Raw genomic sequence first — 13,392 nt, forward strand, 5'->3', positions numbered from 1 at the left:
AATTATTTTAAAATTGAAGTATAATTTAAAAAAAAACTGAATTTAACTACTAAAATATTATGATAAGAAATAAGAGACATGTTAAACATAACTAATCTGGTATCATAATAAAAAAGAAAACCTAACATTTACTAAGGAAAGTTTTTATTTATGAAGAAGTTAAGTGAAAATAATAAACAAATTCTTATTATAAATGTTTACAGATATTGTATATAATTTTCCTTAGTATTAATTTAAAAAGATGAAAAAATATAAATATATATTTTTTTACATTGTGCAAAATTAATAGTATAGTCAGCTTGTCAAAATATTTTTTTGTATTCTTCGACGTCTTAAATAATTTTGAATTTAGATTACCTTATAAATCCTTAATTTTTAAAGACCTAACCAATCAAATCAGTAGCACTACTATATCGTCAAAGTGATAAAAAAATTGTTGGTAACCGTGTTAGTGGTTTTGTAGGTATTACTTTTAAATTTACTTTTATTATCAAATATTATGTTTATTTTCATTGTAAAAACATAATAATTGGTTGTAAGAAAATAATTTAAATTCGTATTATATTTGCGGCAAATTGTTTTTTCCATGAATACTATTATCCTTGTATTCACATTATAACGTCATTGGCCACCAAACGCCATCTTGATTGTTTACACTATACACTGAGGTGTAGGAACAGTTCACATTTCACAGTATGGTCGAACAAGGCAAATACGAATTGTAATACAGTTGCCGCCTTTCATTTTTATCAACGATATGTTAAATGTTTTCCAATCTTAATTAAAATCTACCATTAGATTGACAGTAAGTCTCGAAGAATAATTATTATTAATTTCTTAACTCGTGTAGTGTGTAATGTGCATAATGGAAACTAATATGGACGTCAACGATCGCCATATATTAAAACAAACAACCAAAGTATTGTTAACGTTAAGTAACGTATTATTGCCTAAAGAAAAGTTGACGTCCACACCCTCGATGACTGATGGCTTAGATTTCGAGACCGAAGTTGACTTGAGAATTGTTGGTTGTGAGTGGATCCAAACTGCTGGTATATTACTTAAATTGCCACAGGTATGTTATAATTTAGATTAATAAACAGCATTATCGTTATTTAACCTTGAACTTGGAGTATGATGTTACGTTTTTTGCACTAATTTACACATAAACCATTTTATTCCCTATGTGCTAGGCTTATTATAAACATTAACATTTATGGAACAAATGCACTTTACCACCCCATGCCCGAATTTCGTTTTTTTTCTTCAATCGACTAGTTTTTCAATTCCGAAAACGTACCTGCGGCCACCGAGTACATCATTCGACGATCGCTGCTCTCAACATAGTGGGCGTTTGTTATACTAATTACGAGCGGCCCCCTCATCTACTTTACTATACCGGACACTCTTTTTTGGGAGGGGTGAGGGTGGTGTATGTAACTGATTTCGTCAATTTAAAAAAAACTCATTATTAAAAAAAGCAACTCCCTACGCCTGCCGGTTCCAGATAGACGTGCGGCACTGGGCGCGCGCGTATGTCGATATCGGCGATCTTTAAACGTCTGTAACTTCAAAACTAAGCGTTTCCGCAAATTTTTTTTGTACCAACGTTTTCAGAATTGTAAAACGAATCGATTGAAGAAAGAAAAAACAAAATTCGGGCGTGGGGTGGTAAAGGGCATTTAAGCCACATTTATTATTTCTATTAAAGAGCTACACAGACAATACAACTTGGTCGCTTCGACAGGATAATATGGTCAGGTTTGTTTTTATATCAGGTCATGTGTACAGGCATATTGACTAAAATCCTTTTGGGTGTTGTCAGTTGGCGGCGCCATCTTACCGTCTGACTAACTGACTAAATCGGATTGTCTGTACTATTGATGGGTGGATGTGACTTATCAGTTGTTCTTCAGACAATGTGTTAAGATTGATAAAGAGTTTGCTTGCAATGGCGATAGTAATAACTGAATACTAAGAAACACTGAAAAATGGCGCAACTGTTGCACAGTAAATTTGTTTTGCTATTTCGAAGAAATGAGAGTCATATTTGGTGATGCGCGCATACTAGCAAAGCAAAAACCAACTTATGAAGTCATACTGCAGCTCATCATCATCTGTACGCAACAACTGATTATGTTGGGTAGTCTGTCAGACCGACTAAATTGTCTTCTACAGACAATTTAGTCTATATTTAGAATATAACGATTGAACCCTCTACGGGTTCAATCGTTATATGTTCATTAGCCATGTCCCATGTACCTGATTGTGTAAAATATAACAAATATAATAATAGTCTCAGAAAAAGGGATTTATCACGCCCTCTCAATGAAATTTTATCATTGTAAATGTATTAACATTAGGTATAAAATAATAAATTTATCAGTTTGTTCAAATTTAATGTGTCAATCAAGGGTCACTGTTTGGTATCTAATTTATTTTTGTGCAACGTAGTATTATATTAAGTTGTATAAGTTTAATTGAGTGTATACATTTTTATAATTATCTGAATTATTTTTTATAGGTTGCTATGGCGACTGGTCAGGTTCTATTTCAACGATTTTATTATACTAAATCATTTGTTCGTCACCCAATGGAAATTACAGCTATGGCATGTACATGCTTAGCTTCTAAAGTCGAAGAATCGCCTAGGCGTATTCGAGATGTTATCAATGTTTTTCATCATATTCGCCAAGTTTTAAACCAAAAGTAAGTTAAAGTTTATTAAAACATTACATATAAAACTACTAATTAAAAAAAAAAAATCACAACTGACTAATTTACTAGATCTCTGTTTCATATATAAACATTTACGGATTAACCTATTTAGGTCTGGACTAGATTTAGTTACAAAATTATTGTTATAAACAATTTAAATTTATTTTAACCAACTAGTCCAACTTTTAGTATTTTAAACATATATATAATACATATGTATTTATTTAAATGTCAGCGATACTGATTTGATACATTTACACTATTTTAAAGTTGTTAACATATATAAATGTATATGTACTTTATTCATTTATATATAAACAGAATAAAAATTTTGATACATTAATTTCTACTTAAGGTAAGTTAAATTTTTCAATTTCCAGTAAAAAAAAAAGAGCACCCAAAGTATATTAAAAGTAGTATGGTATATTATATATACCTATAATATTTTTTATTATTTTTGAACTAATAAAACTAGTAAAAATTAAAAAATTGATGACAGGTTACAAGTTTATATAAAATATTATAACTAAAAGTTATAAAATTATTCTAGAAAACAATTCAATGAGGATCTTTAATTTAATGGTAAAAAAATTAAATGTCTAAAATCTTTTAATAGCCTTTATATATAAAGACAATATTGTGTTGACTTATAGTCTTGTTATTAGATTTTTTTTTCAATGAAGAAATTTCGAAAACAGATTATTTAATATAAAAAAAACTTGTTATAGCTACATAGTACATACTACATCTACCTTCCGTTTTATATTTAGATTCTTAAACCTTTTAATCTACTTGTTTTACATTATACAGTTAATAAAAAAATGTATGCATCAGCCTATGCATATATGTGTTAAATAATTGTAATATTTTCATTATTTTTAATTTTAATTTGTTAAAATGTTTTAGAATGATTTCTAGTTGTAATAGGCTTACTTTTTCTTTACCTGCAGCAGTCGCAAAGTACACATTCCAAATATAATTTAATACATAATTTAACAAATAGTGTGATGCAGGATGGATTAAAATATTTTTTCAGTATTTCAACAACTGTAAACTATAATATATAAAAATAAATTAAAAAGTAGAATCTATAATTAGTATTATTTTTTTAAAATCTTCTAATCTTATCACAATTCTTCAATCTAATATCAATTTCTTATTGTTTAACATGTGTATCAATATTATCAAATATTTTTTGTTTTTAGTATCTGCATATATTTTATCAATATTTATGTCTTAGAAACATATTTTTCATAAAACTTGAACATAAGTGATTATTAATATCCATATTAAATATGTATTAAGACATTTAACTTTATTCATTTTGTTATCAGTTTTGTATTTTTAAAAGATTTCTACAGATTGTTCATGTATTTATTATTAGCCTAACTATAGCAATTGCAACAAAAAAACTAAGCATTATTCTGGGACTATAAAATACAATTATTGCAAAAGGCATCCTGTTTATACTTATTATTTTTACATTTTTTTTAATTGAATGTATTTATATCACTACTTTTGTTAATGTGTTGTGTTAATGCGATAACTGTAGGGTGCACAAAATTCCTTTGATTTTGTTGCAGTTTATTGTTCTCATTTTACTATTACTTTTTATTATATAAACAAAACATGAGTATACTAAAGACTGTACATAGGTATATTGCCTCTGACAAATGACAACTAAGAATTCCAAAAATATAAATGCCGAACTATAAATATATTTATATTTTTTATAAGTAAATTTGATGTTATCTTATTTACTTAATTCATTAAGAAATAATTCATAAATTAAAAATTTACTTCTATACCATATCTTTCATTGTCTTCAATATCTTAATTGTTTATAAATTATTTTTTTCTCATCAATCAAATAAAATAAGAGTTTGTCCAAACATTATTACATTCTTATCCAAATATTTTTATATACTTGATATCGCTATTAATAATTATATTTCATAATACATAATACATTTTTTCTTTATTAGGATTTCATATAAATAAAATAACTTATTCAAACAATTTTAATACTGTCAATCTGAGATATCTATTATTTAGTTGTCAGTTGTTACACTACTGTTAGAAGAGGTAGTGTGATATATTATAGTACATACTCTAGTATATAGATGTTATTTTTATTAGTAACTGTCTTATTGCAACAAATTCAGTGGTTATTTATTGTTAAACCAATTACAATTTAGTATGTAAATTTACTTTATAACTTGCGTTTTCGCAGATACTTTCCACAGCTGACCGCCGGGTGAGTTGCCCTCGGTTTGAATTGTGGAGAGGAAAGCGAACGTGGTGGAATCACGTTGAAATTGATGATCAACACGTCAAGAACACTGGACCTCTTAAAAAAAAAAAAAAAAATGTTAAAAATAAATTATTACGTGGTTAATACAAATAAGCTATGTTAAAAGCTTTCCCTCCAATAAGAGTGTTAGGGTCTGTGACAAAAATAAGAAATTAAATAGTATGTCAAATTAAGAGGTATAGTATAAAAATCAATGTGCATAGCAATATTATGTACTCTAATTTAGTGATTGTACTTAACCATGAAAGTTTTGTATCAAGCGATCACAGAATTTACAGACAATTGGTTACTGTTATATGCATAATGGCAAACACCGGAATCAAGATAGCAAAGTGTGTGAACATATCATTTACAACACCTCGTAGCTTTACTACATCATCAAGGTATCTACACAATTCTTGGCCTTTTAAAGGATTTGGATAAAATTGGATGATTGAAGTGAATTTTGTTTTTAATATTTTTGTTTGAAGGTCAATATTTAGTGTTATAAACAGTATACAACACGGACAATCATTTTCTAAGTATTAAAATTTACTAAATGTTAAATGCGCGTCAAATGAAATACATCACTTAAGCATGGCATTGAAAAATGTGGTTTTTTAATTTTAATATTTGTACAATAATATTTTGGATTAGAGATTTTTTGAAGAGGTAAAGCAGTTATAATACATAACACGTTAACCAAACTTGATATTTTAACAACAAAAAATTAAGTATTATCTTAACTACACATTTTTAAATGATTATAATATATATACTCAATAAATAAGTGTTCTTATTATATTATTTCAATTGAATAGGGTATTTCATTTTATCTCCCAACAGATAGATTTTACTAATTTAATTATGTTTTAAAGACTTTTTTACATATACCTACTGTTTTTTGGATTTTAGACATATTTCTATATTTTTAGAATAGTGTTGGTATATTATTAATTATTTCTAGTTTGTAATTTTAAAATATTTATGTTTTATTTTTTTTAATCTGTAAAGTTATGTTTTGAAATTAAATTCACCGAACAGATTGTGGTTATTATGTTTAACGTAATTGGTAATATTACCATAAAAGTATTAAGGTATAAAATTAGTTTATGGTATTTAAAAAGAAACTGGACTAAAAACTAGTTAGTTGGTCAGTTGTGGTTAGTTATGTCTTGTTACTGCTCATAGAGTAAACATAATCTCTAGTCCAAAATAGCCCCCAAAAATGCCCCCCACCCCTGTTACAGATTAATTACGCCACTAGTACTCGACCAGAACTACGTTCAAAAAAAGACGCAGGTAATAAAAGCAGAACGACGTGTGCTCAAGGAGCTTGGTTTTTGTGTTCATGTAAAACACCCGCATAAACTCATTGTCATGTATCTACAGGCCCTGGGATTTGAAAAACATCAATCATTAATGCAGATGTCCTGGAACTATATGAATGATTCATTGCAAACTGATGTATTTGTTCAGTATGATCCTGAAACTATTGCTTGTGCCTGTATATATTTATCAGCCAGAAAATTACAAATACCCTTACCAAAAAATCCAGCATGGTATTCTTTGTTTAATGCAACTGAACCTGACATCCAGGACATCTGTCGCAAAATACTCAAGTTATACTTAAGACAAAAAGTTAGTATTATTTTTTATATGTTTGATTGCTTTTACAAACAAGGTTTGTTCATTATAGGTCATTACTGAAGACTTAGAAAGAAAAGTAGAGGCATTGAAAAAAGAATATGATCAAGCGAAAGAGAAGGAAAAAGCTAAAGCAGCAGCATTAGTACAAACTGCAAAAGTTCAGCCTGAAATTGTTCCACCTCCAACCAATGGTGTAGTTGTCGCTAGTACAGAAAATAATGGCCCAACAACTCTTAATAACAAGTAAATAGTGTTGTGTTAAATATTAAGTAATGTAATTTATGTGTAATAGTTATTAGGTTTATATATCAATAACTAAATAATCATGATATTATATTAACAAGTAATGTTTTGGAATTAATTATGTTTTGCTTTTTCATTTTATAGAAAACAAATAACAAAAAGAAGTAGAAGTAGAACACCTTCAGAATCAAAATCAAGAAGTAGAAGCCCTAGACACCCTAAAAAACAAAAAAAGCGCAAGTATGTTTAATTAAAAAGTTTTAAATATTAATATCTTAAAAAAAGAACCTTTAAATTATAAAAAACTTCTTTTTTTTTCACGTTAATTATTTTTTGTTATTTATCATAAACACTTAAAGTGTTTAGCATAGGCGTAAATTAGGCTTGTTCGAAGGGAAGGCTAAAATTTTAACCATGTCACATTTCTGCTGAGGACTTTGCCCCTCACTCTATCCATATTTTACAATTTCAAAACATAAATACTTCAAAATTATTTATTTAACAAAAACATACAAATGTTGATTAATTTATTAACTATACATATATAATCTATTATTTTTAATTTATCGTGTATATAAAGTATGTTATAATTTTTATGTCAAGTGAACTTACTAGTAAGTGCCTCAAATTGACATTGGTCCTTTAAGACCAACATACAAATTTATATTATTATAAGTGTGATAAATCTTTAAAATTAAAAATAGTACAAAAATTGAACAATTAGCTCATAACTTTAGCTATAATAAATTATAAGCTCTTGATCATATATTTACTTTTTTTTATAAACACAATAGTTTTTATCTTCATTATATTTATCATAATAGAACTAATGTCTCTTACTTTTTCTACATTCTACCCTTTGAAATCTTTATAAATATGTATGTGTTATTGTTAAAATTGTTTGTTTTTTATATTTATAGTCATGAACGATCTCGATCTAAGTCTACGTCAGATAGACGATCCCATAAACACCAAAGAAAATCACAAAAGAGTCATAAACGATATTCAAGTTCATCATCTGGATCTTCAAGTTCTTCTGGGGGATATCGTCGTCATAAATCTTCTAATCACAAGTATGTAATAAACATTACTTTCTATCTACCTTAATTATTATTAAATTAATCAGATGACTAAGAAGAATGAAAAGTTTTAGATTCTATTTATGTTGGAAAACATGTTTAACTAATCAATAAATCTGAAAACATGCCCTCTGAATTTTCTTTTCACTAACTTTATTTGGTATGAGCTGTTAGGAAGGTATATTTGTTACTTCTTTTGTATTATTATACGTATTTATGTTGTTATGAAATTGCTTTTTCTTTATTTGGTGAATGGACGAAAATACTAAGTAGAGAAAAAGCCTAAACACAATTTTTTAATTTAACAAGATACACTTAAAAAAAAAAAAATTCACATTGAAGTTACTGATTTAATCTAAAAAAAAACTTTATTATTATTATTAAAAACTTTATTACATTAGGGTAGTGCGGTAATAAGTTTATAAGTTTGTAATAGCAAAATTATATGGGACAAATATGTAGTTTAAATATTAATACCAAAAAAAAAAGAAGAAAAACATCTATAACAACCTGAGTGTGTCACAGGACACGTGGAAGTAGTTAAAACTTCAATTTTCAATGTGTTGTTGACAATTATAAGTATTATGCGGTTTTTAATTTTTCAAATATATGTAGTTGAATAAATTGCAAATATTTAAAATATGTACGTATTATAGTACTTCCGTATAGTTTTTAAACAAAAAATGTTGTACTCAATTTAAAACAATTTGTATACTTTGTCTCACAAAAGAAAGGCAGCGTTTTACGCATCTCGAATAAGACGTCTAGCACTGCTGGACACGTCAAACCCCCTCTACAAGGCCGGTTATTAATGAAAATTGTAGATGATGTCATCCGTTGGAGGAGTACTAGGCAAAGTGCGGTGTGAGGATGGGCGAGACATACTGAATTTTGTAATGCATCACTAAAGGCATTTTGTGGGACAAAGATAAATATATTATTAATTAGCTGGTATATATAAATCAATAATGCGTTTTTTTGTTAACCCCCCTTAAAGGTTTAACTTAAATAATTATTCGCTTATGTTAATTGTTCTAGAATGGTGTCACTTAGGTCTTTTCAACACAGATATCTTAGCTATTTATAATTGTGTAACTTATTTTATGTAAATATTATTTTTTTTACTGAAGCGCAATATGTAATGTAAAAATTTTGAATGTGAATTTTCAGATTAGTTCCCACGTACCGAGATTACAAAGATTATAAGGACTACAGGGATTATCGTGGTGATGAAAACTATAAATCAAAATCCAGAAGTTATAATTACTGGAAAAAATATTACAGTTACGAATAAGTATTTCACCTACGCTTCTGCCTAGTTCAAATTTAAAATATACCTAAGTATATTTTGTTACATAATATAATACGTCGCTCATTATGTACTTTAAACCTGGTGCATTTTTTTTATATTTTATTTACTATTTACTTACAGGGTAAACAATTATGTTCTAATACTTGTACATAAAAATCATACAGTAGTGATCAACATTAAGAAAATTGTGTATTGTATAGAAATCATTCTATTCAATTGTATTGTTTTAGTTTAAACACAGATATTAAATTGTAATATCTTCAAAATTATATCTGTATAGAACTGTAAATCAACTGTGATATTCAATTTCTTGATAAATAAGTATATAATAAGTTATAAGTTCAAGTTGTGTATTTTTTTTTTTTCATAAGTAATAAGAGACTTGTAAATTATTGTGTATTATTGTAAATATTAATTACAAAAAAAAAAATTGATTCATATTTTGTGTGTAATATGTATGATGCATATTTTATCAATAGTACTTAATGATCCATATTTTTTTAATTTATTATACTCTGTCAAAAGTATAAAAAATCAATTAAGGTTCATCATTTTTAAATTTTTTTCAATATTAGTAGTGTTCCTTATTAGTATACATATGTATTAATCATTCAATTCTAACTTTGATCTTTCAGAACTAATTAGTAAACATAAAATAATCGTATTATTATAGATCATTTAGAGATCGTTAAATCCAATATAAGTAGTAGAGGTCTACACTCGCAAGTGACCAGCTTAACTTGTTTATATGCTATAAATAATTAGTACTAGCCTGGATTTTGATTATAGAATCTAACAAATGTTGGGCCCGGTATCGTAAAATTATGCCTGGGACGAACTGAATCGTAATCTGATCCCCATGCACCCTCTTAAAATTGTACTTGAGAGTTGATTAATATTTGGCTGATTGTTCTGATCTATGAACAGCGTACAATATGTGCCAAATTATTGTGTATTAATTACCTAATACGTTATTAGTATAGTATAGAAAATTTTATATATGATCAAGACTTGGAGTTGTAAAGTTAAAGTGGTTCCAATTCTAAAAATAATAATCACGACTAAATATCTCATCTGTCAATTATCAACTTTCAGGCGTTATTGAACATCATTACCAAACTCAGTGGAGGATATATACCCCCCCCCCCATGGACCACTTTTTTATACTTTAAACATGACAGTTCATCAACATTGAAATTTTGAGTTAATCAACATAATATTTGGTAATTTTTACGTACCCGTTGAAAACAAAATTTTTCATCGAAAATATGTGCTGTGGTGATAAGCGATACCAAAGACATTAACCACAATTACACTCAAACTGTGGTTATATTGTTTAATTCTGTGATTTTCCATGATAGGCATGTTATCAGTTAAATGTTATTAGAATTTTAATTTTGTATCAGATAGTCCACTGTCGGTATTTTACATATTATTTTGTTCAAAAATACAAATTTTATATTATAATTTATAATTAATTAAAACAAAAAGCCGAGGTAGTATAATTATAAGCTGTATTCTTTAAAAATAAAATATAACTGTTCTCGGTTTTAATTTAACTGTGAAGTGTATTTATTGTTCTTGACTTTGTAGTTTGATTTTTATTCATGCATTATACTTTCTAGTAAGTATGCAAAACTTGTGGAAAAGTGAATTGCTGTTTAGCCATTTGCTAAACAAAACTAAAACGATTCATCAACAGCCAGTGAGATATACACGTAAACCCAGGTGGTTACCTATAGCTCCGAGTAAGATATTTCGAGTTCCTAAACGACCCCAGGTTTCTATTGAAGAGAGAAATGAACTATTTAATCTTTTTACAATGTATAGAACATGTATGAAATCAATAAAGTAAGAATAGTTGATGATAATTTTTGCACTGTCCTAAATTATTTTTGTATATTATTATATATTATTGTTAGAAAGCAGCTAGAAGAAGAGTTAGAAAAAACAGATACCGGTTATAAAGTACTCCAAGAAATAGCAAAAAAGGATGAAGAACAATGGGCAAAATGTTTGAGTATCAATGAAAATTGGAATGCTGAAATAGCCATATCAAGGGATCAAAGATTAGCGAGAAATAAGGAAGTTTTACGAAATGATATTATGACGCATTTAATAGAAAATGAAGAAGAAAAAAGAAAAAAATTGGAAGAAATTGAAAACATTGTTAAATTAGAAAAGGTATGTATGATGTATAATATATTTACATTTAATTTGTATTCATCTAACAACTGATTGTCAATGATTTTGTTTTAGGAGAAATCTAAGAACTTTATTACTATTGATAATATTGATGAGGCCATTGAAAAGGCCTTAGACAATGTGGTTGATCACAATTATGCAATAGATTTGAGAGGTAATATTTACCGAGGCATGAGTAAACCAAATGATCAGGAAGTAGAAAATAATAATAAAAAATTAAGAGTTCAAACAATTAATAATTGATACTTATAAGATTTTTTGTAGAAAAAAACTGTACAACTTGTATAAGTTATTAAGTTTCTAGATATTTGTTCAAAATATATTTTTTATGTCATAATAAAATGTTTTGGTTTTTGTTAAATAAAATTATCAAATGTGAATCTTGAAAAATCTTAATAATAATAAAGTATTTTAACACCATGACTACAAAACAATATATATATATATATATATATACACTCAACCAACTGGTAATTGATCAAACCATGGTAGTATATTGTCATGTGAGAACTAACACCACCTAACTCAATTTTTCCAACAAAAAAACTGATTAATTTCATTAGGAAATACCTTGTCTTTGTGTTGGTTTTTCTCACATTTTCAATACTGCGATCACAATGGTATGATGTCCATTCGATCGCTCAAAAAACTGAATTAGGAGGTTATAGAACTCGCATGACGATATATTATAGTTAACTTTGTTGTTCAACTGTTTAAGAATAGATGTTTATTTTTCAGTCGTATTCATTGTTAATTGAACGTTTGGACTTGGCTTAGTTAGATGAGTAAAATGTAGTTAATTTTTCAACAAATAAGCAGACTATCTATATGAAAGTCTGCGGGGAAAAAAGATTAATGTCAATTTTTTAACATTCCAAGAAAATCATGTTTTTAATTTCAAAACGTAATACGTTAATATGGGATTTTATTAATACATTTAAAAGGGTTGTAAAATTCCTAATTTTTTATTAGGGTTCTGCGTTGTTATTTTTTTTGTCCTCAGAATTTGTAGAAGACCGTTTACATTTTTAAAAAAAATTAACAATAAAAAAACTAGTACAGTGGGGTCGGGGTATAATGGAGACGGGGAGGTCACATGTTTACTGAAATTATTAAAACTGAAAGTGAATCATCAATCATAGGACTAAAAACCATTAAAATTGTTTTATAAAAATACCAGTTCACCGACACCCTTTTATATTGAAGTCAACTTTATATTTTTCAAATGAAAGCAAACTTTTTTTTTAACAGCCAGTTAAGTTACGATAATTGTTTTAAACTTAAAATAAAACCTCATTCAAATTGTGAAATCTTCAACGTTATCTCCCAATGTGATATGGAAAAAGCAATCCAGGTTTTTTGCTACCAAGAGTGGAATAGACTGGTTAAATTACAATTGTCAACTCAAAGAAATAAAACCGAATATTTATCCTTGGGTAAATCTCCCAATGTCTAGAAAAAATGAGGTAATTTTAAACCGATTAAGAGTTGAGCATACTAAATTAACACACAGCTACCTAATGAAGAAAAAAAACACCCCTGATATGCGATACCTGTGGTTGTCCCTTGACAGTCAAGCACATCCTAACTGAGTGCAGAAAATACAAGGAGACGCGCGATAGACTAGGCATCAGTATCACTGGACTCCCACTATGATGAAATACAATAGGTTATCCGGTTTGTGGAAATAACTGAAATTTCAAACTTTATTTAATTAAAAAATATCTTGTATTCTTGTTTTTTGTCTCGTACTGTATATATGTATATGTATTTGTAATGTAAATTATTTTAATTATTGTAACTTAATGTGAAATTATCCGAGTAAGCCAGTACAGTAGGGTCATGGCATAATGGTATCAAAGCATAGTGGAGACGTAGAGGTCACAGATCTA

General features: G+C 27.6%; 2 protein-coding genes across 10 annotated transcripts; both read left to right on the forward strand.

Annotated features, from left to right (window-relative positions):
* Positions 1 to 647: 647 nt before the first annotated feature.
* On the forward strand, positions 648 to 9,570 carry LOC126835348 (cyclin-L2). Of its 8 annotated transcripts, none has more exons than XM_050567861.1 (9): positions 2,588 to 2,709; positions 4,952 to 5,415; positions 5,503 to 5,553; positions 6,262 to 6,313; positions 6,404 to 6,652; positions 6,711 to 6,904; positions 7,049 to 7,144; positions 7,825 to 7,977; positions 9,154 to 9,409. In XM_050567861.1, exons 2-9 carry the CDS (start codon positions 5,243 to 5,245, stop codon positions 9,275 to 9,277), a joined length of 1,092 nt encoding a protein of 363 aa, XP_050423818.1. In that variant the 5' UTR covers positions 2,588 to 2,709; positions 4,952 to 5,242; the 3' UTR covers positions 9,278 to 9,409. The 8 variants fall into 8 exon arrangements, with proteins under 8 accessions (XP_050423813.1, XP_050423814.1, XP_050423812.1 ...); XM_050567862.1 differs by having other exon boundaries at positions 4,952 to 5,208; positions 5,281 to 5,415; positions 6,262 to 6,652; XM_050567863.1 differs by having other exon boundaries at positions 4,952 to 5,208; positions 5,293 to 5,415; positions 6,262 to 6,652.
* A 1,093-nt stretch (positions 9,571 to 10,663) lies between these two features.
* Positions 10,664 to 11,890, forward strand: LOC126835580 (probable 28S ribosomal protein S26, mitochondrial). 2 transcript variants are annotated; one of them, XM_050568254.1, is made up of 4 exons: positions 10,664 to 10,791; positions 10,921 to 11,146; positions 11,218 to 11,479; positions 11,555 to 11,890. In XM_050568254.1, the coding sequence occupies exons 2-4, from the start codon at positions 10,926 to 10,928 to the stop codon at positions 11,741 to 11,743; spliced, it is 672 nt and encodes a 223-aa protein (XP_050424211.1). In that variant the 5' UTR covers positions 10,664 to 10,791; positions 10,921 to 10,925; the 3' UTR covers positions 11,744 to 11,890. The 2 variants fall into 2 exon arrangements, with proteins under 2 accessions (XP_050424211.1, XP_050424210.1); XM_050568253.1 differs by lacking the exon at positions 10,664 to 10,791 and having other exon boundaries at positions 10,798 to 11,146.
* Positions 11,891 to 13,392: the final 1,502 nt, after the last annotated feature.

Source organism: Adelges cooleyi, unplaced genomic scaffold (assembly GCF_023614345.1).
Source record: "Adelges cooleyi isolate 19-005CV unplaced genomic scaffold, UGA_ACOO_1.1 ACOO_flye_CR_arks_rails_tigmint_CR_PRNA_23, whole genome shotgun sequence".
Taxonomy (NCBI): Eukaryota; Metazoa; Arthropoda; class Insecta; order Hemiptera; family Adelgidae; genus Adelges; species Adelges cooleyi.

What these genes read in the sequence shown, in the direction of transcription:
- LOC126835348 (XM_050567855.1), top strand. Translation starts at nt 857, where the DNA reads ATGTGCATAATGGAAACTAATATGGACGTCAACGATCGCCATATATTA. An exon ending in CGCCAAGTTTTAAACCAAAA is followed by an intron (nt 2,710 to 6,261) that starts GTAAGTTAAAGT and finishes CCCCTGTTACAG; the next exon opens with ATTAATTACGCCACTAGTAC. An exon ending in CCAACAACTCTTAATAACAA is followed by an intron (nt 6,905 to 7,048) that starts GTAAATAGTGTT and finishes TTCATTTTATAG; the next exon opens with AAAACAAATAACAAAAAGAA.
- LOC126835580 (XM_050568254.1), top strand. Translation starts at nt 10,926, where the DNA reads ATGCAAAACTTGTGGAAAAGTGAATTGCTGTTTAGCCATTTGCTAAAC. An exon ending in ACATGTATGAAATCAATAAA is followed by an intron (nt 11,147 to 11,217) that starts GTAAGAATAGTT and finishes TATTATTGTTAG; the next exon opens with AAAGCAGCTAGAAGAAGAGT. An exon ending in ACATTGTTAAATTAGAAAAG is followed by an intron (nt 11,480 to 11,554) that starts GTATGTATGATG and finishes ATTTTGTTTTAG; the next exon opens with GAGAAATCTAAGAACTTTAT.